The sequence below is a fragment of the Lissotriton helveticus genome, chromosome 1_1 (genome assembly GCF_964261635.1).
Source record: "Lissotriton helveticus chromosome 1_1, aLisHel1.1, whole genome shotgun sequence".
NCBI classification, from domain to species: Eukaryota; Metazoa; Chordata; class Amphibia; order Caudata; family Salamandridae; genus Lissotriton; species Lissotriton helveticus.
In genome coordinates, this window is record NC_136057.1 from 416,915,096 (window position 1) to 416,942,938 (window position 27,843).

Here is a 27,843-nt window from a genome sequence, read left to right on the forward strand (position 1 = left end):
TGTTATAACAGAAATCCATGCAGAACTCTTGCAAAGAACATATGACTATGCAACTGACGTCATGGTTGCTGCATCAGCACTGCTATGTAAAAGGATAAATGTCTAATGGTGTTGAACTCTTGCAAAGTATATCAACTTTAGGCAAAGAAAAACGTCAGTTTTGGCTAATTGTTCATTTAGAATACCACAGTGGTCTCCCAAGGCAATAGGTCTTGGACACAGGAGCCACTATGAACCGATGTGGTTTCTTTCCAGGTCATCAGTTTAACCTCAGTTGTGGTCATGGTAAGACTAATTGCCAAAAAGGATCAGAGAAATATTTATTGGGGGTTGAGAGTCTGTTGGTGATTTCAAGGATTGCCTTTGACCTTGGCTCTTACATGTTTAACGTAAAAGACAACTAAAGTAAAGTCAACTGGTAGCTCAACATTTAGACACCGTTCTCCCCTTGCCAAACAAGAGACTAATGGAAGAAAAGAAAAGTGAAGCATGAAGGGTGGTGGTGAAAGAAGAAAGGTGATGAATGCTAACTGGAGACATCAATACCCATCAAATGGCCATATTCTTTGTCACTCCAAGTTCTTCCAGTCTAGTGTTACTTGCACAGCTGATTGCAAGAGCATCTCAAAGGCAAGCTAACATTTACCAGTGAGCCACCCTGAAATGCATAGGAGTTCAATCTTAGTCTTCCTTAAAACATTTCTGTGGCCTCTGCTATCAGATGATGATACAGATCTTCTTTCTTCACACCCTAGTTGTCATTTTTAAGTTGATTACATCTCTAAGACTACTCATAGGTGTAGATGGATGTAGACAGCCCTTATGGTGGCTAGATATGCATTTTGCGACATTGGTGCACAACACAAGTGCCCTCACATCAAGAATAGCTAGCTAAACTTTACTGATTAGGTATATATGAACATCTAATTTTCAGGGTACAAGATCAAATTAAGGCCCTAAAGATTTGGAGTCCATTTTTGAGCCTGTGTGAACTCTAGCGGTTTTCCTCTTGTGTGAATTATACTTCTTTATACGCTTAACTGTGATGGCGAGGGGTGTGATTTCATCTGTGATCCGAGACTGGGATGACATTTTTGGAGGTTGATGAAATTTGAGGCTGGTGACTTAATTCATTTGCTTGTGGGGTCTATGTTATATGTGGGGAAAGGTTATCTTGGGTATTGCTTTAACTGTGTTTATCAAGAGAGATGGCTCGTTACACATTGGATTTAATTTTTTCTATTTTCTTTAATTCTTTTTTAAACTCTGTTCTTTTTTGGGATCTTATTTGGTAGATCATCTGTTAGAGTGGAGTACTTAGTGGAGTACTTGGTATTTGATTTTCATGTATAATTAACATTAAAAAAAAATAAAAAATTCTCTTCAACTTTGTTGGCTGCCAGAAGGCGGGGAAATTGGATACACAGCTCCTGGACAAAAACAGCTTCCTTCTCATCATTTACAACTTCTCAAGCCTGGTTTCAGGGTCCCAGATGGGAATGCTTGGTTTCCCGAATAATTTCCATGTTATTAGTTTGTACTAGCCAATCTAAAAGATTAAATGAGAAGCAAGCCCTTCTAAAAAAAAGGCTGGGAAAGAATACAGAAAACTATTACCTCCAGATACAGACCGACTGTCCATCAGCATGCTCAATGTCACACAGTGGTCCTTAGTGTTACTAAGACCAGTGTCCTCAAAGGCAGAATGTCCTCTTACACTATCCAGTCATCCTGCAGCATGGTAATGGTGGACGGCAGGCTCGTTCCAACTCATTATCCTGCTTGAAAATTATAAATTTATTTTTTAATTCAGGGTGACCGTGTTTTCTCGTTTTTAAAAGATAGTTTAAGGAGGCAGTTAGGTAACGTACAACAGATCGGTCTCAAATATCTGAAATACATTTCAGTGTTTCTCTGCAGCAAAGATTTTCCACATCATAAGCTTTGTTTATCAATGTGTTACACTGGCCAGTTCATCTTTAGTGGACAAGTAATTTGTGTTTCACTGACGTCTTTGTATGTGCGCAAAAAGAACGAGTTACTTACCTTCGGTAACTATGTATCTGGCAGAGACATAGTCTAGCCGCAGATTCCTTATTTTAGAATATCCCCTGGGATCAGACTGGATCCGGAAAACTTTCCGCAGCAGCACCTCGGCGCGCCGGGGGCGCGGCGCCGCACGACTCTGCCCTGACGTCATCCACAGACATGACGTCAGCGGAGCCATATATGCCCCTCCCGGCGCGCTGACGTCAGTTTTCTTCGGAGAAGCTTTGCCACGTTACAATGCAGAGCCACCACCAAAAACAGTGAGAATATGGGAACAGTGTGCAAAAAGGATGAAAAAGAGGATGAAAAAGAAATTGAAAGATGAAAAACAACACCATAAAGGACAGTGCCAGGCACTGGATGTTGTAAAGTAGAAAAAGGAAGAGCAGAGCACCGCTCTGAAAAACAACCCTACAAAGTGAAGGCCAAATCATCTTTAGAGGGAGACTAGTATGTGAAAAAAAAGTTCACAACCATAATGTATAACCGGGAAGGACAACAAGTCCGGAACACAGGGTTAAGGATAGCTCACCACAAGCAGTCACCAGAGAGACGTAGTAACCCCAATAAGAGACCTATAGAATGTGGCAGAGCCAATAGACTTGAACTAATTTTTTTTTTTATTATTATTTTTTTTTTGTAAGACGTTTATTAGTGATCAACAGAGCAGTACATATAGCGCAGCCTACAACCCATAGGGCCGGCCGCAACATTGCGATGTATATTAAGGATAGAAGGTTGCAAGAGACTGGTATACATTCCCACAGCTATGACCATGGAATATGGGTCATTAACGGTATCCTTCATAGTACAGGTGCTCATAATACAATCGTGCCTTTAAAGGACGTCTTATTTTATTATATTTTAAGAAAACAATTGAACTCTGTGAACTGAACGGTTCTCATCGGTGTGTCCCACATTGTTGGCCGTGTCGCCAAGTAACATTTCAGTGACTATTGTACTGAAACCCATAAGGGTGACGGATAGACCTCTGTTGCGTGTCAACAGAGTAGAGGTATCCGATATATGTGTGCGGTCTATCCTCGCCGCGAGTCACTCCATCCAGTAAGGACGGCAGAGCCCCACGGATTATTACTGCAGTGTGTGATGCGTCATACGGATAACTGTTATAGCCTGTCTGTAAGTCGGGGAGACACGGCCCTCGCCAGTACTCATGGCCGCTCGGGTGTCCGAGAATGCCTCCTGGACGATGTGTGAGAGGAAAAAAGGGGGCTATGTGCGGGAGACAAGAATCCAGAACAGTTAAACGGGGGGGGGGGTGATGGGGGGTGGGGAGGGAGAGTGTACCTAAGGGAGCGACGCCGCGATAGGGGGTCCAATAGACTTGAACTAATGGGTCACCAGGGTGGTAAAAGATCCCAAGGTGAAGGGGAGAGTGGGGTGGGGGAAAAACATGAAAGTTTTCACACCACACAATCCAGGCAAAGGACTGGAAATAACACATGACATGAGCATCCCGCTCAATCCCAAGAATGGGCTGAGGAGCAATGAAAATAGATGAGGCATTCTGTGTCAGAATGAAAAGAAATGTCACCCTGCCGAAGGGCAAGCCACCTAGAGGGGGCGAGTATAGAAAGCCCATCCTGAAAAGATCCTCACAGAACGGGAGTAGGGGCGGGCATTAAGGAATCTGCAACTAGACTATGTCTCTACCAGATACATCGTTACGGAAGGTAAGTAACTCCTTCATCTGATAGAGATGTCCAGCCGCAGATTCCTCAACTTAGAATACATACCCCACTAAGATCCAGAGAGAACTTAGCCATCAATAATGTGACAAAAACAGTGCTTCAAGCATGTGATGAAGCACAGTAATGACAGTGCAGCTAACTTCTAGACCAATAATCTCTGAAGACAGCAGAGAACAATGAAAGGCAAAGGTACCACAAGCTGACAAGAACAGCACGAAAACCCCTTTTGTGTATATCAGGTTGAGAGAGGGAAAGCCCAGAGCCAGAATGCGCATACTGGAGCACGAGTTCACAACTTCGAAGGGGAAGATTAACTAAGCCTAGGGCCTGAGGGATCTGCAGGATCCGAGGTGTCGACAGAAAGCAAAAGGCGATTACCGGCAACCAGGCAAAACAGCGGAAAAAAACACTGTTGAACTTGCACCTGCAAGATACATGGTGCAACGGAAGCCAAAGGCAGACTCCTGCCCTGCAAGTGCCGGTATGGGACAAGAAAACGCATACTAGATATGCTGGAGTTAAAAGGAATCTCATGACACCACCAGAAGTGGAACTGGACCTAGCGTTTGAAAGATCCACCAGATGCAATGCATCGCTGGAAGCAAAACGCAGAGGGATGGCAACCGGTGTGACAGATAGCACATACCGGTCCAGTATGTAGAATAGCGAAAGTAGCACTGTTCAAGCTTCAGCAAGTAGACCCCATGTGACAACACTGGCAGACAACTTCTCAATGGCCAGAAGGCCGGTAGTAAAAGGAAGACATGCCAAGACATAGGCGGTCTGTTACAACCGGCAAAAGGCCAAGGGCACACAGCCTAGCGTCAAAGTAGGAGCGACACCAAGATATCCAAGCATACCGGAAGGCACGTAAGCACATCGTGCGGACGTTGGAACCACACGAAGAAAGGAAGGACCTCCTGCAGGGCAACGTGAGCAGCTCAGATGCGCACAACATGAAGAGGGCAATGGCCCAAAAGGGACACCAGGCAGCCAGGCACCACATAGTGGTGGTGGCACAAGCCGACCGGGTCAATGACTAGGACACCGCATGAAGGAAAGAACCCGCATGCAACCTCTGTGCAAGACAGAGCAGATCCAGAAGAGAAAGAAAGAAACTAAATAAGGTAATGAGCAACATCCTCCCCTTACCCGGGAGGAACCAGTCCCCTGCAAGCTAGGTGGGAGAGAACCAGGCATGACAGTGGAAACCATGAGGATCAATGCAAGTGCTCTGGACCACAAGAAGCAAGTATTCCCAAGAAATACACCCCATGAAAGATCACAGTAAGATCCAGGCAGAAGTGTAGAAACACCTGTGCTGGGCAGCAGGGAATGTGGAAAAAACCTCAGTAGAAGTGGTGAGAAAAAGATGCCACATACAGCAGAGATATAAATGCTAATCTAGTACCTTGGAGTAAGAGCCCAATAAGGACTACATGCCCAAGTCCGTACTAATAGCACAAAGCATTGCTTCACAGCGGAGGAGAAGGTGTGAGCCGTAAAGCAAGGATAGAAGCACTACAGACAAGCGGGACCAAAGGCACCCGAAGTGCGATAGAGCGATGCTAACAATAGGATTGCAGGAGAAAAGACAGAGGGAATCCCCGAAGGATGTAGGCGAGGAATACTCCATAGGAGCGTGCAAAGGCAGTCGACTAATACCAGCATATACCCAACATAGGGTAAGTGTCAACCCCATATTTTATTTTTAGCTGTTTTATAATGCGCTCTGTTACTACCAGAGTATCCTGGCGCAAAAAGGAAAAAACGAGCAGGTGGCCAGAAGGAAACAGAAGAAAATTTTAAAAAGTCTAGTAAGCAGATCTGAAAAGATGCGTCTTCAGTGCCTTCTTAAAAGGAACAAAATTCTAGATCAATCTCAAGGATAGAGGCAGAGTGTTCCAGGCCGAAGCCGCGAGAACGGCAATTGACTGGGCTCCAAGGCGCACTCGTCGAAAGCGGGGTACACTCAAAAAATTGCAGTCAGCCGAGCGTAAAGAACGAGTGGGGGTGTAGCGGCTAAATCTTTTCCTCAAATAGGAAGGCCCAAGATCATTGACTGCTTTAAATGCTAGTGTTAGGATTTTAAAAGTAATCCTTTGAGCCACCGGCAGCCAATGTAGTTCCTTCAAATGGATACGCACACTCTCTATTAGGCACATTACACAGAAGTCGCGCCGTCGCATTTTGGATGATCTGTAGTCTAGCGACTAGAAAGGCTGGAGTTCCGCTAAGAAGAGAGTTGGCATAATCGAGCCGAGATAGTATTAAAGCCCTCGCAACCGACTCTCTTGCTGAAGATGGAAGGTATGGAAAGAACTTTCTCATAGCCTTGAGAGATCCGAAGCACACCCCTGTGAGTTTTTTTATGTGTGCCTCAAATCTCAGATCCTCCCCAAACCATACTCCCAAGTTCTTTGCAGGGATGGTAACTGAACTTGGCTGGGGAAAATCAGAAGGCCACAAGAGTTCTCTAAAATTAGACGGAAATTGGCCATACAGCAAATTTTTTTGTCTTCGTTGCATTTTAGCTGTGCCATTGCTAACCAGCTAAAAACTGCAGAAAGACAAGAACAAATGACCTCACTGTTAAGTGCTGCATCAGGCCATGTAAATAAAAGTTGCGTATCATCTGCATACGCTATTTTTTGGCCCCCATTTGTTCGGCCGGCACAATGAGTGGGGTAAGGTACACATTAAAAAGCAAGGGGCTTAATGTAGACCCCTGAGGTACCCCGGTAGTAAGAGGCTTGGCCGAGGAAGAAAAAGGTGGGATCCAAACCTGCTGGGACCTATCGGACAAAAAAGATTTCACCCATTCTAGTGCTGAACCCATATAAGGGGATCCTCTTGGGCAAAACACAGACGGAGGACTTAAAAGAAGATCAAACCATCCATACGGCGGAACTTTTTATCAAATGAGAGAAGGCCTAACAGCCGCGGACATCAACCGTGGAACCTACTATACATGTGCGTTGTAGAGGTGTAGTAAAATAAGGCAGAGATTTGTACAAAACTTATGGCACCCCGGACAACAGCCTGGAGACTGATGAATCCACATGGCCATTAAGAAGGTCCACACCATTAAACGGTAGATCTCGGAGGGCATCCCGAACATTATCCTGGAAACGACTGTTGCGCAGCCATGCATGGTGGCGAAAGCCACAGACCGAGCAAGAGCTCGCCCCACAAAGTCAGTGGCATCAAGGGAAGAACTGAGCAAATATTGCACCATTCCCCTGCCATCAAGCAGAAGCTGAAGCAACTGAGACCGCGGCTCCTCTGATACAGAAGGGAGAAGGTTCGACCAAGTTCCAAAGGGTTGAAGATGCATGCGCGAACACACGCAGTGTTTAAGGCGCGGATACCAGCACTGGTAGAAGCAAAAAGCTGGCGAGCACACGCGTCCAGCCACCTAGACTCCCTAGTGGGAGGCAATAATGGCAATGCGGGTGTAGACTAAGGCAAAGGTCACAAGTCCCTGAGCCGTAGGGTGAGTGGACAGGAAGAGTGGATCACCTGAAGCAGGATGGTGCCTACGAGCAAAGCCAGATCAACAGGGTCACCAGAAGGGGGCGTGGCTTAAGCGCCGACCGGGATGGCTGCGTGAGCGAGTTGCTCCGCGCCTAGCCCCGTACTTTCTCCTGTGTACCCGAGCCCCTGGTCACCTGACGGCGGACATTGAGGTCCTGGAGGGTCACTGACGTGGTGGGCTGCGTCTGGACCCCGACTGGCCCCTGGTCGCCGAGTGTGAGTGGACCTGGAGACTGGCCCGGTCTGGCCGGACCAAGACGGCAAGATGGCGGCGCCAAATAAGTGAAAGCGCCGAGAGCTGCGCTGTGAGGAGGCCCGGACTGAAGGAAGGCACCTAGAGGGCTGCTCCGAGGCGAGGCGGTGAGCCGGGAGGCGGACTACTGGTGCGGGCCGGAGCAGAAGCGGAATTCGTAGCGGCGAGCGGAGGTGGGTGGCGCCCCTCCCCCCCCCTGATTTCCCGGCCGGCTGGAGAGCTGGGCCCCGGCTTGCGCTGGGCGGGCAGGGCGCGGCTGGAGCGAAGGGCCGCCGGGCCGTTAAGACAGCCGCAGCGGAGGCAGAAGAGGCGCAGCGGGAGGCAAGGAGTAACGGAGTGCTGCAGTGGAAGCTGCCTACGGCGCCTGGGCGTCCCGAGGGGCGGATTGGCCGAGTGGCGGCTGGCGGTCTGATTGCTGCGGCAGGGCACGCCCGGGGGCCGGCAGGGGTGCGCTGGGCCTGCGCATTGATATTTCGGCCCCAACGAGTGCTGGAGCAGCGGTGGCCTGCGTTCTGTGGCCCTGGTCTGGACATTGTGAACTGCTCCGAGTGACTATGCTGGGAGTCTGGGGGTAAGAACGCTACCCGGCGGGGACTAGAGCGATCTGCAGTGGGGCCTGGGGCGAGCTCCCACGATCAACCCAGGGCTTGCCAGGGGAGTGCTCTTTTGCGCCAACGACTGCCTGTCCCCACTTGAAGAATCTGGGTGGCGCCGCCCGCTGATCGCGGCCGACCCTCTCCAGACGCGGGAGGTGGGCTGAGGAACGCAGGCTCGGAGGGGGCAGCTGGCTGGGCCTGCCTGGGGACACGAGCTTCTGGCTGCCGCCATCGCGGGAGGGCGAGTCCTCCCTGGCCCTGTGGCGCACTGTGATTGTTGAGGGGCCTACACCTCTGGACTGGAGGCTACCGGCTGAGAGTGGTGGAGGGGAAGCTGGCCCAGCGTGGTTGTGTTTGTGCAGGACATTGGAGAGTACCGCTCCTCCGGATATACCGTTGGCCGTCACGGGGTGAGCCTTAGACCGAACTGTCCGGAGGGACCGCCGCCATAGGCTGTCTTCAGTGGGAACTGCTTGCTCAAGATGGCCGCGCAGGGAAATGGCGTGGTGGCGCTGCCTGAGCGTGGAGGCATGGGATCTGAGGACGTGGAGGGCAATGTCACGGCAGGGCCGTCACCACAGGAACAACGTCTGAATCTCCGCCTTGATGCTATCTTGGCCGCGATCACTGCCACAAAGGACGAACTACACCAGGACATAGCACAGGTGGCGACGGGGCTCGGCCTACTGAGGGCGGACCACGCCAAGCTCTCGGACAGAGTGAAAATCAACGAGCAACTGCTCCAGGAACTGAAACCGGCAGTGGTTACCGCGGAACATAAACTTGAGGACGTTCTTCGTAGAGTGGCGACCTTGGAGCGGCGGGCAGAAGACGCGGAAGGACGTAATCGGCGGAACAACGTGCGGGTGGTGGGGCTTCCGGAGAAGATTGAGAAAGGTGACGCAGTGTCCTACATGGAGGACTGGTTTCGAACGGTGGTGGCGCCGGAGGGCCTGTCCCCCTTTTTCTCGCTGGAACGGGCGCACCGGGTGCCCGCCAAGCCGCCCTTGGAGGGCAGACCGCCCCGACCGATGGTGGTCAAACTGCTGCACTATAAAGACCGGGATCTGCTGATCCAGCGGGCAAGGTCCCTGGGGCCCTTCCAGGTGGATAACAGTAAGGTGACGATTTTTCCGGATTACACGCAGGAAGTGCAGAGGGGCAGGGCTTCCTTCCTGTCGGTGAAGAAGGAGCTCAGAGAAGAAGGAATCCAATACTCCTTGCTTTTTCCGGCCAAGCTACGGGTAATAGTTGATGACAGGACTCATTTTTTCCAAACGCCCGATGAAGCATGGTCCTGGCTGGAACTGTATCGTGCAGGGACTGATCGTGCACACAGGCCGGCGAGGGATCGACAGCAGCCGGTCAGGGTCAGGAAATCCCAGCGTATCCGCTCCAGGAACAGGCGCCAACGGGCTGAACGAGAGGCACAAATGCTGGCCGATAGACAGAGTGCGTTGGCGGCCACAGCTAGCATAACGGGGTCACAGCAAGAGGACGCTTCCAGAGGCTCGGCATCCGAAGAGGAAGGAGTGAAATCCGGTGACGAGGACTCAGAAGTGGGTGGAGGGCTGGGACCGGAGGTCACCCCACAGACATCGGATGGTATCTTTAATGGGTGATGCTAATGGCTGCTGAACACTTCTGGGTGGCCTGAAGGGGCGATTGTTCCTGACTTTTATTTGCCTACCAGGTATGGGGCTGCACTAGCAGTGTGGGGCGGAGGGCGCGGGGTGGTTGCTCTGTCGTCCTGGTTAGGGGCTCCATAGCCCTCAATAGACCCTTAAGGTCTTCTGTGGTGTCGACCACAGGTTAGTGTGATGTGTTGGGTGTTTATGGTTTGGAACGGGGCTGAAGCTGGGTTACTAGGCCCTGTCCTGGGGAGGGGGTGGGGGGGAGTTGGGGCGTATGTTTTGAAGGGGATGCACCATTGCTGCAATGCGGGTCACACATATTTGCGTGCGCTACTGTTGAGATTGATGCTCTATGGGGACGTTACCTAACCTGAAATGTATCACATGGAATGTCCGGGGTATTCGAACTATGGTGAAGCGCCACAAGGTACACGCCTACCTGGTGAGGCGGGGTGTTCAAATAGCGATGCTACAGGAGACGCATCTGACGCAGCAGGAATGTGGAGCGTTGCAGAAGAGGTGGAGGGGTCAGGTGTTTGGCACGACTTATTCGGCATTCGCCAGAGGGGTATTGATCTGGATTAGGGCGGGCACGCCTTTCCAAGTTACGAGTCAGAAGATAGATCCAGAGGGTCGCTATGTGGTAGTGGAGGGGCGGCTACATGGAAGGGAGGTGGTGCTGTGTAACATCTATGCCCCCAATGCTGATCAGGCCCGTTTCTTCGAGGGTTTATCGCGATCACTGGCGTATTATTTGGCAGGCCCCGTACTGTTGGCAGGGGATTTTAACTCCATTACTGATGTGCTGATGGACAGATCACACCCGCCCTTAGTTGACTCCCCTGTGCGCCGTCTAGCGTCCCATAGGCGGGACTGGCAGGATAAGTGGGGCCTGGTGGATGTCTGGAGGGCGCAACACCCCGAAACTCGAGATTACTCCTATTTCTCTACGCTGCATGACCTGCATGTTAGACTGGCGACTCTTTGGCGAGGGTGGTAACGGGCTCTGAGTATTTGTCCAGGACCATCTCGGACCATAACCCCCTGTTGCTCTCTATGCAATGGCAGTTGGCGAGATCGGCGGTCCCTACGTGGCGACTGCGTCCGGAGACGCTGGAGGACCCGGTGTTTTGCGACACGGTCCGCCAGGGCATAGACGGTTATTTTGAGGACAATGCTGGCTCGACAGCGACTAGGGCGATTGAATGGGACGCAATGAAAGTGGTGGTGCGAGGGGTGTGCATGGGGCGGTTTCTGACTGTGAGAGGGGCAGTGCTGAATGACCTTGCGAAGGCGGAAGAAGTGTTGAGAGGGGTGGAACAGCAGAGGCCCGAGAGGCCGGAGATTCAGGACCGATTGTTGCAAGCCAAGGAGACTGTGGCGACTGAGACAGAGAGATTGCGGTGCTATGATTACAAATTGTATGCTGTGAAAGTGCATGAGGAGCGGGATAAGGTGGGCACGCTCCTGGCGAAGCTGGCTGATCCGATCCCTAGGGGGTGCCCAGTCCTGAGTGTGCGACAGGAGGATGGGGAGGTGGGGTACTCGCAGTCAGCGGTCCTGGGGCGCTTCCAAGCTTACTATACAGGGCTGTATGCCAGCCACCTCGAGGCGACGGTCACAGAAATAGGGGAGTACCTGGAACAGATTCCTTTACCGCTAATGGATGAGGAGGAAGCACGGGATCTAGGGGGGCCAGTCACCCTGGCGGAAATCAGAGGGGCAATTGCCCATATGGCACGGAACAAAACCCCTGGGGTAGATGGCCTGCCGGTCGAGTTCTACGCTAAATTTATGGAGGTATTAGCACCCAGGCTGCAGATTGTATTTGAGGAAGCGAGACGATTGGGGCGGTTGCCCGACTCGATGAGGGAGGCGCTGGTGGTGCCGCTGCTGAAGCCGGGCAAGGATGCATTGGAGGTCTCTTCTTATCGTCCATTGTCTATGCTGACCGTAGATTACAAGATCCTGAGTCGTATCCTAGCTACCAGGCTCCTACCGCTGATGACCGCCCTGGTACATGGGGACCAGGCGGGCTTTATCCCGACTAGGAACACTTCGATGAATGTTCGTCGGCTGATCGGGGTTATAGATAGTGCGACGGAGGCGGAACAGGGCCCAGTGGTGTTGACGGTTGATATAGAGAAGGCGTTTGACAGCTTGGAATGGGACTTTCTGGATGGCGTGCTGCTGAAGTTCGGAGTTGGGGAGGGGTTCCGGCGTTGGACAAGAGTACTTTACTCCTCGGCTAGGGCGCGGGTACGGCTGGGGACCTTGGTCTCTCAGGTTTATCCGGTTGGCAGGGGCACGAGGCAGGGTTGCTCGCTTTCCCCGCTGCTCTTTGCCCTGGCTATGGAACCGCTAGCGGCGCAGGCTAGATCGGGCGTTCTTTACGAGGGAATAGCACAGGGCCCTGATTTGCACTATATCTCTTTATATGCCGACGACCTGTTGTTGTACTTAGCAGACTCTGGGAGGGCGTTGGAAGGCGCAGTGGACATGTTGAGCAGGTTCGGGAAGCTCTCAGGCCTCAGGGTGAACTGGACTAAGACCTGTGTGTTTCCGTTGCGGAAGACCGCGCTCTGCCCACCGCTCACGAGGCCGGTAGTGTGGGAACCTTCTTGCTTTGTTTATCTCGGAGTGCGCATCTACCATGACACAGTGGACCTCCTTGAGGGGAATGTGGGGCGCTGCATCCGTGCGTTGAGGGGTAGTATGGAATTCTGGGCGTCCCTTCCGCTGTCAGTGTTGGGTCGTGTTGCGCTGCTGAAAATGGTGGCGCTCCCGCGGTTGCTCTATTATTTTAGGACATTGCCGATATGGATCCCGCAGAGGGTCTTTAGGGAACTGAGGACGTTGGTGACAGGCTTTCTCTGGGGCCAGGGTCGCCGGAGAGTGGCGCTGACCACCTTGATGAGACCCAAATGTGAAGGGGGGATGGCAGTCCCCGACTTTGAGTTATACTATCTGGCGGCGCAGCTCCAGATCCTGACTCAAAATGTGGCGAGGGAATTTAGGGGGCCAGATAGCGGCCGGGGGATCGGAGTTCAGAGGCATGTCTTATCGGCAGTCGTGATGCAGCAGAGACTGGCTGATAGGGATCTTACGATGGAGGAGAGGACGCTTAGACTGTGTTGGATTCGGCATCTGAAGAGGGCTGGGAAGCGCCGGCCGTATGCTCCGGAGATTCCGCTGGGAATGCTGACTGCCTTGCCGCATGGCGGTGATTGGTCCCAACTGCTAACGTGGGAAGACCTGGGTTTGCTGATGGTGGGAGACCTCTATGTGGACGGGACGCTGGCCCCATTTCAGACTTTGCAAGAGCAATTTGGCCTGCCGAATGGTACCTTCCTGTTGCATGCGGCGGTCACCGCTGCGATGCAGCGGCATTGGGGAACTGGACTGGTAGAACCGGAGCTGACGATGGCGTGCCAATACGTGGTGATGGCCGCGGGTACCGTCAAGGCGGTGACCTGCCTCCACAACAGAATGTTGAACGAGGGACTGGTGCCTTTAGTTGAGTTGAAATCACGATGGGAGGCCAGCATAGGTAAACAAATCCCAGACGCCGTATGGGCCCAGGTGCTGCACAGGACCTGGAAAGGAACGAGGAACGCGAGGTTTCAACAGGTGCATTTTTTTGTTATTCATCGAGCGTATTTGACTCCGGAGAGGTTGCGTCGACACTTTCAGGTGCTTGACGCCGAGTGCCCCAGATGTCTAGTGCCTGCGGTGGATCTGGACCACATGCTGTGGGGGTGCCCGAGATTAGGGACTTACTGGTCTGAGATAGGGGACGTCCTGCAGGCGGTTACGGATCGGGAGGTGGAATTTGACATGGCTGCATGCCTGCTTCTTTGGTTCCCGCACACTAAAAAGACCAAGGTGACGAGCAAATTCATTGGGTTGGGTTTAATACTGGCACAGCGGGAAATCACTTGGCACTGGAAGTCTAGAGAGGGGCCGTCTGTGCGGCGATGGCAGAATGAGTTGCTGAAATGGTCGGGCTGTGAGAGTGTGCTACGGATGCGTCAGGCAACTAGAACTGGTAACGAGAAATGTTTGGAACTGGCACGGTCCTGGGAGCTGGTGGTACAAGCCTTACGGGACTACTTGACAGGAGGCGAAGAATCTGATTAGATATGGGACGGGATTCCATGGCATTGTTCGAATGTTAGAACTTCCTGGTGGTTGGTACCCTAGAGCAGGAGAGGAAAGTTGGAGCCCGCATTAGCAGCAGTTGGTGGGGAGGGGGGGACGTTGGGAAAGGGTCGTGGGAGGGGTGATTAGCCGGCTCCGCAGCAGCCTCCCGGAACCGGGGGCCCTGGGAAGTATTCATGAAGATTGGGAGACATACTGGTGGAATGACCTAGCGCGGGCTGGAGTGGGGTGAATAGGTTGTTCTGGGATAAAAGCAGTCACGATGTGTTGTATTCGACCTATGGCCCGACCAGGGCGCACATTGAGGTGCCTCCAGTGAACTGATTCATTGATACGCCGCCCGGCCTCCGGGATGTGGGCTAATCGGCTGTGTGTTGTGATACTATATTTTGAATGTTGAGGGCCATCAATGTATAGGTTGGCCTGTTGCTCTTGATTATTCCTGATGCTGCAATAAAAATATATTTCAAAAAAAAAAAACAGGGTCACCAGAAGAGGGCCTTGCCCATGTACCACGCAAAATATCAATTAAAGAGCCGCCAAATGGCAGCAAAGGCTCCACATCTGTAGGCTCCATACGGAACAAATCCAGTGAAGAATATGAAAGCAGAGGGACCACAGGCGGTTGAAAACCAAGAATAGCAGCCGCGTGTGAATGGCACATGCGTAAACCTCACCAGCTTCAGTTGCCATCTGGTTAGGCAATGATAAATTGTCGGTAGGAGACGTTTGGAAAATAAGTCATCCACTCGACAACAAAAGTGGAGAAGCCAGAGACTGATCCGAAGGCCAGGCAACACAAGGCACTTTCACCATGTGCCCCCGACCCGGGGAATCCACAGAATCATCAACTCGTGACAAGTAAGAGGCGTGGTTGCCGGCACCGGCGTCGATCGACACCGTGTGGAGGTCTCAGCAACGTCTAAGGAGTCAGGGGGAGGGGACTCAGGGGGGGGGGGGGAAGCAACCTCTTGAGGAAGTTTAGGTGTCGGCACTGGCGTCGATGGACCCTGGGGCGGAGTCGTCTGGACGTAGACGACCTGCACAGGGGACTCAACCTGGATGCTGTCCGACGTCTATCCCAAAGCAAAAGATGCATGTTTGGGAAGACCAGGCATCGAGCCGGGCATCCTGGCCGGCGCCGCCTCAGATGTCAGCCCAGGAAGCCGCTCAGTGCTATGCGAAGACTGACGGGACCGGAGTCGATGCACACAGACAGCGCAGAGGAAGAATCCGCCAGCGAGGACCCGACATGAGTGCCTTCCACCTCTTTGGGACCCAAAGGCACTCCAGGGAGAGGGGGTAACTCAAAGTAAGACTGCAGTGCAATAGAATAAGTCTCCATTTGGACACATCGCTCCAACCTCCGTAAATGGAGGGTATGGAGACAGTGACTGCCGGGCACCTTATCTGTCAGAGCGAAAGGAGCAGGCGCAAGCCGTACGCGAATGGGAGGCAGACCTCCGTGCTTGCGCTTACCTGCCTTCGAACGTCGTTCGTGAAAACGACCTCTGGAACGAGCCCAATCCGGAGGGGGAGAGCGGCGACACGAAGGTGCTGGACCGGACAGCCGTGCGGCCAGCAGTTTCATACGGCACTCTCTCAGGGGCTTGGGCTTCATCCTCTGACAGGTGTTGCACTCTTTGGAGTCGTGGTGCATGCCGAGGCAGCACATACTGATGAGAAGTTCAAGATTAAGCCTTAAAGTCTTGCATCCTTCAGAGACCAATAAAATGAGTTGATTAAAGTGGGTAAGAACTCATTTTATTCAGGGCTTAGAATCTTCAAAATTTAGTGTTAAGCAGTATATGCAAATGTTATTTCATCATTTTAAATTAGACAAAAACCAGTGAGAGGCAAATACTTCCCAGGTTATCCAAGTTCCTTGATGTGCAAGTCCTACTAAAAACATTTTTTTTATTTAAAAGTAGCAGTACCAAATTGTTTTTGCTCAGGTCCCATTAGGCCTTTAAATCTGCCCACAGTAGTTTAGGATTTACAACTGAAAGCCATCCTATACTTGCAACTTGGGAATATGAAGCACCTTCTTACAAGGTAGGTTTCATTTCTCAAACGTTTTATGTGAGCTCTAGGGAAACACATGGTTATGTCTAAAAATGTTAAACACATACAAGAAATGATAAGGTCCCCAGCACAAGTCATGGTATTATTGTTTGGAAGGAACAATTTACGCCAAAAATGAAGCTACTTAAAGGGTGATGGCAACATAGATCAGGACTGGTTCGCTGGATCATTGAGCAACAAATTCACCACGTCTTACCTTTGTATCCACTTGGGGAACGGTATGAATTGACTAAGCCTCTCCCGCCTCTCGCAGCTCCTCTGACTGACCCACGGCAGTTTATGTAAGGTGCAGTGTTCCTGACAAAGGTGCTGCCTTGTGCTGGATAAAACGAGGCATTTCCATTACTCATCTGAATAGTTCCATCAGGTTGATAAGGAAGAGTTGCTTAAAAAAAAAAACTGCCTTTAGTATGATCAGATGCACTATATACATTGGCATGGTAAATCTATTTCAAGAGTACAGAAAGAAGACAAAGTAAAAAATATACAAAGCATCACAATCACAGTGAACAGTATGCAAGGTATTAGCTTCCAACCAGCTTGGTCTCTTACAGCTTCTAGCATGAATCAGGACATGTGGCAAGCTTGCAAGTTCCCAGCCGCCCTTTTGCCACAAATAACTTTTTGTAACATAGCTCGAGAATCTCTAATGAAGAATTCTAGTGCACATTAGTGTTATAATTACTATATTTCAGTGTCACAGGAAAATCTGTCACCATACCAAGATGGATTAATAGTCATGGAAATGTGTGCAGCACTTCGTGATTAAGGAATCCCTTATCAAGGGACTGGAAGTGGATGGGTTGCTATGATTTTTAAATTAGTGTAAAATCGTATAACGAAGTTTTGTGTTTTCAACCTGGCCTGAATTTCAAGTTCTACAGAGAACAGGAAGTCATTTTGGACATACATTAAATGCATGTTAACATGCAAATATTTACACAAAATGGCTGGTGGAAAAGTCATTTGGAATCTCTCCTACAGGGGCCTTGCAAACTAAGCAGGTCACAGTACTCCATAAAACCCTCAAATCTAAACTAGACCAATTCAGTTTTAGGCACCTTAACCTAACCACTTGTACTTTTGGCATGCCTGGGGTGTTGCTATTTTAGGGGATGGGGCATGCTGGAGTACACGGATATCCCCATTAAAGAGGCAGACGACATTTCTTTGTAACATTGCTCAAAATCATAGAATAAGGTTACTACGCCTTGGCAATACAGGTTATTTTTATTACACGCCAATAACCCATTTTATTAACCACATTTGCCATACACTGTCTGTAAGCATTAACTATTTGCTATGACACAGCTTTTCATTATAGAAACAAAGATTGAATATCTTGTTTTTTTCACTAGGTGGTTTCCTAGCAGCCACTTAGGACACACTACAGGGAAAACGCTTTTCTCTTAAATGTCCTGGATGAATTTCAGTTACTTTCCAAAACGAGTGTTTTACTTTGTGAAGCAAGTGCACTAGCACTTCCTAGAATACCCACATCCTCCTATTTTGACTCCATGGGGGTACCTGTGGTCATGTGTTCTTTGGGCTCCCCCACCACCCTACACTTGCTGCTGGAGCTAGGTGGGGAAAGCATGTTTTCCACCCACTTTCCATCCAGCCTGGAGAGCAGGGAATAATAAAGCATGGTGTTCTTGTTGCATCAGGGGTGCCCTCACCACACAGGGCCACGAGAGGCCAAAGCCCTGTCCGAGGAAGGATAGTATTTTGTTCTAACACCCCCGCCACCTTTAAGGCGGGGGAGAGGAATGTATCACGTGACAATATGCTGAAATTCCCTGGGGCACTAACTGACCAGAGGCCCTTTAAGATGGTCCTTAGGATCATACTTTTGTTATCCTTGAGACTACATGTGCCCCCAAATTCAGGGAACGAGTGGGAGATATTACATATGTCACTTAAGCAGTAGTGTTGTGTTTTTAAACTAACTTGTGCCTTTTGGAAGCACTGCAGCAGGGTTTTTTTTTTTCTTTTTCAAAAGACCTTTATTACACAGTTCTGTAAAACACAGCTATATGCCTACAACCCAGGGGCCGGCAGCAACGGTGACATCAGTTTCCATACAACACAGCCCATCAGCCGACAACTCTGGGGTTCGGCGGAATAGTAAAGGAAGTTGGTCTCAGAACTCCCATTTCCTTAAAGATATCGTAGCGGCCCATTTTCATTTTTTTAAAACTTGAAACAATGAATGAAACAAAAAAGGCGGAGTCATAAACCAGTCACACGTACTACATCGTCCATAGAGTCCTACACCAATCACTCATATCCGAATCATCGTACATGTCGTCCCACAGGTCCATCATGGTATATGGCCAATTCTTTAGTTGGGGAGTCGCATAGTTCCCCCGATAAGTATTCCAATGCCCCCATTTCTTGTCCCATGTCTTTGGGCATCCTCGAACCTTCTAAACAGTCTTTTCAGCAATCATGCATCTATCCACTTCAGCCACCCAGCCCACCACCAACAGCCCGTCCGACGATCCCCACTTCATTGCTATAGCGCGTTTAGCCAGAAGAAAGCCTAACACGGTCCAACATAGCTCCTCATCATTCAGGTCATTTGCACCCCAGATATTAAGGACACATTCCCTGGCCCCAGCAAGAGCGGCCTACCTAGGGAGGTGCTCATTTTCCGGAGTATTCTACTCCAAAACTGTTGAACTATCGGGCATTTCCACAAGATGTGGTAGAAGGTACCGGGGAGACCACAACCTCGCAGACATATCTCATCAGGGCGCCTTCCAATTTTGGCCAGGGTAATGGCAGACATATATGCTCTATGTAGCACTTTCAATTGGATGAGTCGAAACCTGTGGCAGATGGCTGATTCCCTCGGAGACATTAAGGCCGAGCGCCAGTCCTCCTATCTAAGGGGCCTAGGTCGGCCTCCCATTTGGATCTCAATGACTGGAAGGGATCAGGGAGATTATTACAAAGCTTGCGATACGCAATGGAGATGGCCTTTTCGGGGAGGGGTTCAGATAGGAGTCTGTCCTCCAGAGGAGGACTCGGGTATGGTAGCAAGATCCGGGACAGCCGCAAGAATAGCGTGTTTAATTTACAAATGGAAAAGTAGCTGGAGAGGTTCTTCGGCTGGAAGTGTTTTGTGATTAATTCCTCGACAAAGAGGTCCGCCGCCGGCCCCTCCATTCGTTCAGGAACTCCCAGGATGCGTATGTTATTACACCTTGCCCGCCCTTTGTAATCGTCCAGGAGGTCACCCATCTGTTTCTGTTGTTGCTGGAGTTGGGCCACCTGTTGCTGGAGGGTGGAGGTGTCGTCTATAAGAGCAGCAGTTTTGACCTCCACATCCTTGACTTTAGAGTCCATTTTACGTAAGTCCGCCCTAAGTAGAGTGACCTCTTTATTCACCGAGTCAATACGGGTTTCAAGGGAGGACCGGACTCCAGCGATCGCCTCCTTTACATCTTCCAGAGTGAGAGCCTTCGCTTCCGAAGAGGGGGACGAAGTCTTTGGATCAGCGGACGCGGCATTGTCTTTAGCCTCACCCTTGGAGCCCCATGAAAGCTTATTGATCTGCCGTTGGGTAGATGTCCTATTCCCTTTGTTGGACGCCATGAGGCACGAATATACCTGAAGTCAGGAGCAGCAGGCGTGAAATGGAGCAGGCAACAATGGGGAGGGCACCCCGGAGGACCGGCTGGAATCGATGCTCCCCCAAGTCAGGAAACGGACCGTGTGACGGAGGTCCCAACAAGGAGGTGTTGAAACCCCATGCGTCCCGCCCGGTTCAGTCACTAGGCAGATGACCGCTCCACCAACTGACGCGCTCCCCACCACACAGGCGGCAACTAAGGTCGAAAGGATTCTCGAGAGTGGGCCCAGGCTAGCTTCTTCGTAGCCAGTCCAAGGAGCACAGGGAAATGGAGTGATCTCCGGGCCCGGGGCTCCAAAGCGCTGCCCACGACCCACGCGGGGAAGCAAGGGGTGGTGGGGACCGCAAACAGATCGGGCCCGGGATATTAAATATGTCCTCCGAGGAGCACCAATAGGACCGGGTCGCAGTTCCCGCAACCAGGGGGGGGGGGGCGCAGGTCCCCACCGCGCGGAGGCCCAGGAGGCCCGCGCACCCAGCACAGGTCCCAGCCTCCGCTCGATCCCTCGAGGGCGGTGTGTCACCAAGCCAGCCCCTCAACTCTCAGGGGACAGGGGAGGAGACAGGAGGGCCCAATGTCCGCCGCCCGACCCCCCCGTAATACAGCAAAAAGTACCTGGAATCCGGGAGGACAGGGGGAGAAGGGGACAGCCGTCACCCCTCAGGGCCAGAGATTGTGCCAGGTAGGCCCCACAGCCAGGGAGTCCCGTGAAATCAGCTCCGGGTGTGAGGGCGCCTCGTGGCCGGTCCTCCCGCGTCACTCTACGGGCAAAATCTGGCCCACGGAGGGCGTCCCGGGCACCGGATGCAGGGACCAGCTAATGTCCGATCCGCTTAGGGCAGGGTGTTGCCGCTCAGGGCCAGAGGTAGTGCCAGATGACTACCGGAGCAGGCAGGCCCCCAAAGCCAGGTAGGCCCCAAATCCGGGGGAGGCCCGTGGATACAGCTCCGGGTGCAGGGGTGCCTCGTGATGGTTCCTCCGTTGGCACTCCTCGGGCGTCTCGGGCCCCGGATGCAGGGCCCAACCGATGTCCGGCCCGCCAAGGGCAGCGCGCCTCCACTCCGGGCTAGTGGGTGGTATCAGCGGGCGCGCCGGGGGACCCCCGGAGCAGGCAGGCCCAAGGCCGTGGTGTCCTGTGAAGGCAGCTCCGGGTGCAGGGGCGACACACAGTGGCTCCTCCTCCGGCACTTCGCGAGCTCCTGGAAGGATTGGAGGCAGGGTCCGGTTCCCAGAAGGCGTCCGCTCAGCTCTGGTCCAACTCTGGACGAGCAGCAGCCGCTCCAGCGGGGTAGGGCACAGGCCATGCCCCGAGGGTCCGCCAGACAGCCAGCCGGAGCTCCACAGCAGGCGCCATCTTGAAGGCGCAGGGGAGTACACTTCTTCGGGCTCTCCCTCTCCCCCAGCGGCTCACCACGTCAGTTTTCAGCAGGGGAGATGCACAACAGGTTTACTAGTGGGGACACCCAGAGTTCAGAGGGGTCCCCCAGCTACCACGGATATCAGGAACGGATTTTCAGGCGAGGGCTGGGAGCCGCTCTAATAGGCCCCTCCGGCTGCTAGCCACGCCCCTCCACTGCAGCAGGGTTTTAAATGTGTCCCAGCCACGTGGGGCAGTATTTCAGAACACCCTGACTCCGAGAATTATGCTGGAGAACTTCTTGCTGCCTTCCAAAGCATCTGACACTGCTCTCCCTTCGTTACCAGCAACCTAGCTGCAGGGCCCTGGACCTGCCCTATTGTCCAAAGCAGGAAATCTCCTGACCAAGGGAGTCTTTTGCTCCTTAGCTGCCCCCAAAATGTCCCCAACTGCAGACCCCACACTCTAGTCTTAGGTCGCTCAACCTCAAGCCTTCCTAGGGGCCTCCAGCAAGTCCACCCTCTACTGACTTTAGGAGACCTGATGCAACGAGCTTCCAGAAAATTCAAGAGGACCAGCCAGGGTCCTCCAGAATCCTGGCAGAGTTGTAGCAGCTCAGGCTGGTTCTTCAAGTGTTTTTATTTTTTCTTGCAGTCCCTTCTGCTCCTAGTCTGTGCAGGGACTTAAACCCTGAAGTGGAGCTTCTTTTATTTGGTGGAACACCCATCTACCTTGGTGGTGCCAAACATCCCTCAGTCCCTTAAGTCAGTTACACAAACCAATTTATTGTCTGTTCCTCCAGAATTGCGGCACATTTTTCCCTCTAAAATACGCTCCTCTCACCCTGGCCTGGGTTCTTCCCTCAAAGGCTTAACAAAAAAAAATAAATCAACGTGGTAACTTGAGCTAGGGACCTACGTGTAGCTTTGACTACGCCTGGGAAATTCAAAGGTAAGGAATCTGCAGCTTGAAGTCTATCAGATTACATGAGTTAATACAGGTATGTAAAAAGAGTTGATATTTGAGTTATGCAAGGGTTAGGAGCCACAAGCCTACAGTCAGGGTGTCTTCTTGTTGCATGGTCACCACCTAGGTTCATAAACCTACTTGGCCTTATGTGTGACACTCGTTTTGTGTAGTCTTCCAGGCGGTATTATAATACATTGCCATAACAATAGAGCATTTCCACCACTGGTTGAGATTCTCTTGACACCAAAGTAAACTTCTTTATATTGGGAATGGTGATATGACGGGTGGGAGAAACACTTATTTTGGCCCGATATATAATTTTACATACATCATTTTTCTTAAATGCTTAAACCAGCTGCCAAGCACAGGCTTTGAGGACGGTCTGTGGTGGAGCTCCAAGTTCCATGAGAAGGAATGGTCTTGCTGTATTTGGAAATCAAGGAGGCCATGTTGAACGGCTACCAATATGTATGGTACCCCTAGAGTTTGATGCTTCACATTGTGGAATTTTGAGGGAAGTTGTCCTGGACAGCACTTCGAATACTTTCCTTTCTGGTTAACAGAGTAACTGAATGACATGTCAACACTTTCTAGTTCAGTGCCAGAATTAGAGGATTTCTTGATTTCCGCGAGTTGTAATTCTTTTGTATTACATACGGTTTGTGAGCTAGTTTGTTAGTACAACAACTGCACACCAACAAACTTACCACACAATGAACTACAGAATTTTGTTTGCACAGTTGATGTACACCTGTGATACTAACAAACACTGTTCTGAGGAGTAGTACATTTTAGACTATCATTGGAGACCTCTTCACAGAGCAGACTATCCATTATAGACTCCAATGGTGCAGCTTTTGTTGCAATGTACAGACCAGCGTATGATTCCTGGTGTAAGGAGCTTGTTCTAGTACTGTTTGGCAACCCTAAATTTGTCCTATTCAATTTGCTTAGCACTTTTTTTCTGTTCAGGATCTGATGTCAAGAAACATGGGCACAAAGAAGTAAACCACAAGATCGGAAGCTTGTTGAAATGCTGGTTTCTAAGAAGCTCATTGTAGGAGTGACTGCATTAAGGCAATAGTTATTGACCCCTTTGTGAGATTGTTGCATATTAGCCAATATTTGCCGCTATTCTAGAGCATTTTACCAGCAGTGGTGATAAAACTACAAATGATTTAACTGTACTACAAAAAGACATTAAGAGCAAGCATGAATACCCATTGAACAAGTTACTTACCTTCGGTAATGATATATCTGTAAGAAACCTAGGATAGTTCTAGATTCCTTACCTTAGAATTACCCCGAGGCGTCAGACTGGATGCGGAACGTTTTTCAAAAGCAGGATCCCTGCATGTCGGAAGGTGGCGTTGGTCGACTCTGCATTCCTTGTTGTAGTTGCCGGGATGACTGCAGTAGCTACATAGACGCCGCCCTCGCGCTATGACGTCCGTTCTGTACACGATTTTCCATGCCAGAAGCACAGAGCCAAGCAAGACACTGACCACTGGTGCACAAAACTAGGGACCTGAAAGGAAGTCCTGAACCCTAGAAGTCATTTTGCAGAACAGGGAGGATGGATGGGGCGGTAAGGAATCTATAACTATCCATGTTTCTCACAAATATATCGTTACCAAAGGTAAGTAACTTGTTCATCTGAAAGAAACAGTTATAGCTTCCTTAGAATAGATACCCCAGCAATACCAACCCAGAGGTGGGTCTGCAAACTAAGTTCACATCAGAAAGTCCTCAAGAACAGAACCACCAAAGAAGCAGTCTCTCCAGACTTGGCTGTCCAGGCAGTAGTGTTTGGTGAATGTGTGCAGCGATGCCCACGTAGCTGCCTAACAGAAGTCATTAAGAGGGACTCCCCGTCCCAAAGCAGGAGCAGCTGCCATTGCCCTGGTGGAATGGGCACGCAGCCCCACTGGAGGCTCCTTCTGTGCATTAAAACTTGCTATTCTTTTGCAAAGAACGACCCACCTGGTGATGGTATGTTTGTACAAGGCCCGACCTTTCTTTGCGCCCATGTAACCAACAAAGAGCTGGTCATGGACCCTGAATTGCTTGGTGCGATCCAAGTAGAAGGAAAGCAAACGTTTTGGATCCAGACAGTGAAGCCTCTCCCTCTGTTGAAGGAGGCAGAAAGAAGGTGGGCATAGTAATGGTTTGGCCAATGTGGAAAGAAGAAACCACCCTGGGAAGAAAGGAAGGTCTAGTTCTAAGGACAACCTTGTTCAGATGAACAGCCAGAAAGGGAGGCTTGAAAGAAAACTTGTAGCTCACTCACCCTGCGCGCAAAGGTGACGGCCACCAGAAAGGCCGTTTTCAAGGTTAAAAGACTGAGAGGGCAGTTATGTAGTGGCTCAAAGGGAGCACACAAGATAGGTAAGAACCAAGTTCAAGTCCCACTGAGGCATTACAAAGAACAGGAGGAAAAAGATGAGTAATGCCCTTAAGGAAACAATTTACAACAGGGGACTTGGAAAGAGAAGGCTGATCAGGAAGCCTAAGGAAGGCTGAAATGGCAGAGAGCCCTTTAGAGTGCCAAGAGCAGAACCCTGCTGGGCCAAAGAAAGAAGGAACAAGAGAACCTCAGAAAGAGGGGCGGAAAGGGGGTCCACAGCCTTTGCTGTGCACCATGCCACAAATATGTTCCATCTGCAGGCGTATACGGTCTTAGTGGAGGGACGCCTAGCTGTCAAGATTACATCACAGACTTCGGGAGGCAGGTCATCCGACGTCAACTGTCGCCACTCAATCTCCATGCAAGGAGGTGAAGGCTGGACAGGTTCGGGTGGAGGACCGTCCCCTGTTGCTGCGACAGAAGATCCTCCCGAAGAGGCAGTCTGATCGGACGATCAATGGCCATGTGTAGCAGCTTGGGATACCAGACTTTTCGTGGCTAATCTGGAGCCACAAGAATAACTTGGGCCCGGTCGCGCTTGATCTACAGCGCTCTGGGCAGAAGTGGTATAGGCATATAGAAGGCCGCAACTCCACTCGATACGAATAGCGTCTAACGAGTGGCGCCTTGGTAATTCCAATGCTCAGATTTGCGGACATAGCGCGTTCTCTTCGGTGGCGAATAGATCTAACCAAGGCTCTCCCCACTGCTGAGACCTTGTACCACCTCTGAGTGAAGACGCCATTTGTGCTCCATCAAGCACCTGCGGCGGAGTTTGTCCGCCCTGGCGTTCAGCGAACCTGCCAGGTGTTGAACCACCAGGGAGTTGAAGTTGAAAAATATTTGTAGAGCGCACTGTGACCAAGCGGCTTCCTGGCGCTAGGGAGATAGATAGTGTCAGATGGCGGAGGCAGCCAGGAAATTACAGGGTTGTGAAGGCTTGGGAATACAGATGGGTTTTGAGCGCCTTACGAAAGTGTGAGTAAACTGTGATGGACCTGATGGTAAGTGGAAGACTGTTCCAGAAGCGGGGGGCGAGAATTGAAAATCTGGTACCACCAGTTCTGGACTTACGGAAACGGGGGACATTGAGGAGTGCCTGAGAGGAAGAGCAAGGATTGCGACTGGGGTGGTAGTGAGTGATCATGGAATTAATGAAAACAGGGGCAGTGCGGTCGTGGGCCATACAGACTAGGCATCCCATCTTGAAGAGAGTTCTCTGCAAGATGGGAAACCAATGGAGGAACTTGAGGAGGGGGGTGGTATGATGGGACTTAGGAAGCCGGTGAACAAGGCGGGCGGCCTGGTTCTGGATGGTCTGAAGGCGCCGCAGCTCGCGGGCAGGAATGCCCGCGTACAGGCAATTCCCGTAGTCCAACCGTGAAAGAATCATAGCCAAGACAATTATTTTAAGGGCGTCAACAGAAAAAAAACGGGAGATCTTGCGGTTGATCCTAAGGGACAAAAAACAGGATGATACGATAGAGCTAACCTGAGGACGCATGGAGAGGTCCTGGCTGATTTTGATGCCAAGAGTTCTAACTGTTACTGAAGGAACCGGAGGAGGGCCGAAGATGGAAGGCCAGAAGGCAGGAGTCCAAGGGCTGATGGTACCGCCAGTCAGGACTAACTCCGTTTTGTCCGGGTTAAGCTTGAGGTGATTTTGGTTCATCCAGTAAGAAATAAAAATAGGTACGGATTGGAATTTGAGAAGAGAACCAGGAGCAGGGGAGAGATCAAAAACCAGCTGAAGGTCATCTGCGTAGTTATACACAGAGACCTCCATGCTGAGCAGAGAAATAATGAGGGGATAAATATAAAGATTAAAAAGAAGAGGGGATAGAGAAGAACCTTGGGGGACCCCGCAAGGCACCGGCCGGGGGGGGGGCAGAAAAACCGGAGAGACAAACGGCCTGCGTCCTGCCTTGGAGAAATGAGGAGAGCCAAGAGTAGGCAGTGCCCTGGATGCCCGCTGCCCTGAGACGGTCGAGAAGGATGGAATGGTCGACCGTGTCAAAAGCAGCGGACAGATCAAGGAGCACCAAGGCCTGGGGAGAGTTGGAATCCGCCTTGCTCTTCAGCTCATCAAGAACAGAGATGACCACAGATTCGGTCGAGTGGACCAGGCGAAAGCCAGCTTGATGGGAGGCTAAAAGAGGATTGTCCTCTATATAGGCCGACAGGCATGAGGTGATGTGGCTCTCCAAGATCTTACTAAGGTAAGGGAGATGCCCTGATGTTTCAGCCATGTCCAGAGGCAGAGGGCCTCTTGACATAGGGTCCACCACCCCACCCAGCCTTGTTTGTTGCAGTACCACATGGCAGTGGTGTTGTCTGAACACCTGCACTGCTCTTCCCCGGACAGACGGATCGCCCGAAGCTCCAGAAGGTTGATGTGGAGCCCGGACTCTGCCAAAGGCCTCTGATCTCCGCGCTCGCCCACTGGAACTTCAGGTCCCACTGCAGAGCCAGCATATGCCACCTGGCATGATCTAACAGCAGGATGCAGGAGGCCATGAAGCCCAGCAGCCTCAGGGTCATCCTGACCACTGCGCCTCTCACCAGCCTGGTCACCCCCTTGCTCCTCCTGCTGCCTCCTGCCTGCTCCTGCCTGCCAGCCTTGCCAGCCTTGCCGCCTTTTTTTGCTGCAGACGCCCCCCAGTCCCCCCGAGCGGCCCAGCCTCAGCAGAGCCGCCCGCTCGCCACTTTCCCGCCGCAGCTCGCCACTGGCCCCGCCCACCACCGGCCCATTGGCCGAGTCGCTCCCGCCGCCCAGCTGACCTGCCCTCTCGTCCCCCTTCTTATGACGCCCCCAGAGCGACCGCGCAGCGGACGCGCGCAGCGGGAGCACCGATTGAGCGCCAAAGGTGCGCCAAAGGTAAGCCCGTCTACGCCCGTCCGCGCCTGGACCACGCCCAGCGCCAGGACCCCTGGCCTCCGCAGACCCCTGCCCACCGGCCGGACGTACGACGCCGCCACCCTCAACGCACTCAACGCCGGACGAATCCCAGGATGCTACCGAGCCACCCCGAGACGCACCCACGGACCCTTCTGCTGCAACGTCTGCAAGTTCACCTGCATCCGGACCAGCAATACTCCTGCACCAACCAAGACCAAGACGAGCAACAGCAGCAGCCACCTGAAATGCATCCTGCTCAACACCCGCTCCATCCACAGACACGCCATCGAGCTCTGGAACCTGCTCGATACCACAGCCCCTGACGTCGCCTTCCTCACGGAAACCTGGATGAACGCCTCTTCAGCACCCGACATCGCCATCCCAGACGGCTACAAGATCATCCGAAGGGACCACAGCAACCAGACCGGAGGAGGCATCGCCATCATCCACAGGAACACCATCCGCATCACGACCAACACCGACGACACCCTCGCACCCGCCGAGCACCTGCACTTCCAGGTCCACATCAACCTCAAGACCACC

At 51.6% G+C, this 27,843-nt stretch overlaps 1 protein-coding gene across 5 annotated transcripts in view; it reads right to left on the reverse strand.

The window, feature by feature from the left end:
* CAPRIN2 (caprin family member 2) overlaps positions 1 to 27,843 on the reverse strand; it is an 857,580-nt gene that overhangs the window by 162,168 nt on the left and 667,569 nt on the right. For all 5 annotated transcript variants that reach the window (XM_078673768.1, XM_078673767.1, XM_078673766.1 and 2 more), the window contains one exon: positions 16,224 to 16,412. In XM_078673768.1, coding sequence (XP_078529894.1) covers positions 16,224 to 16,412 — 189 coding nt within the window. The remainder of the gene's footprint in view (positions 1 to 16,223; positions 16,413 to 27,843) is intronic.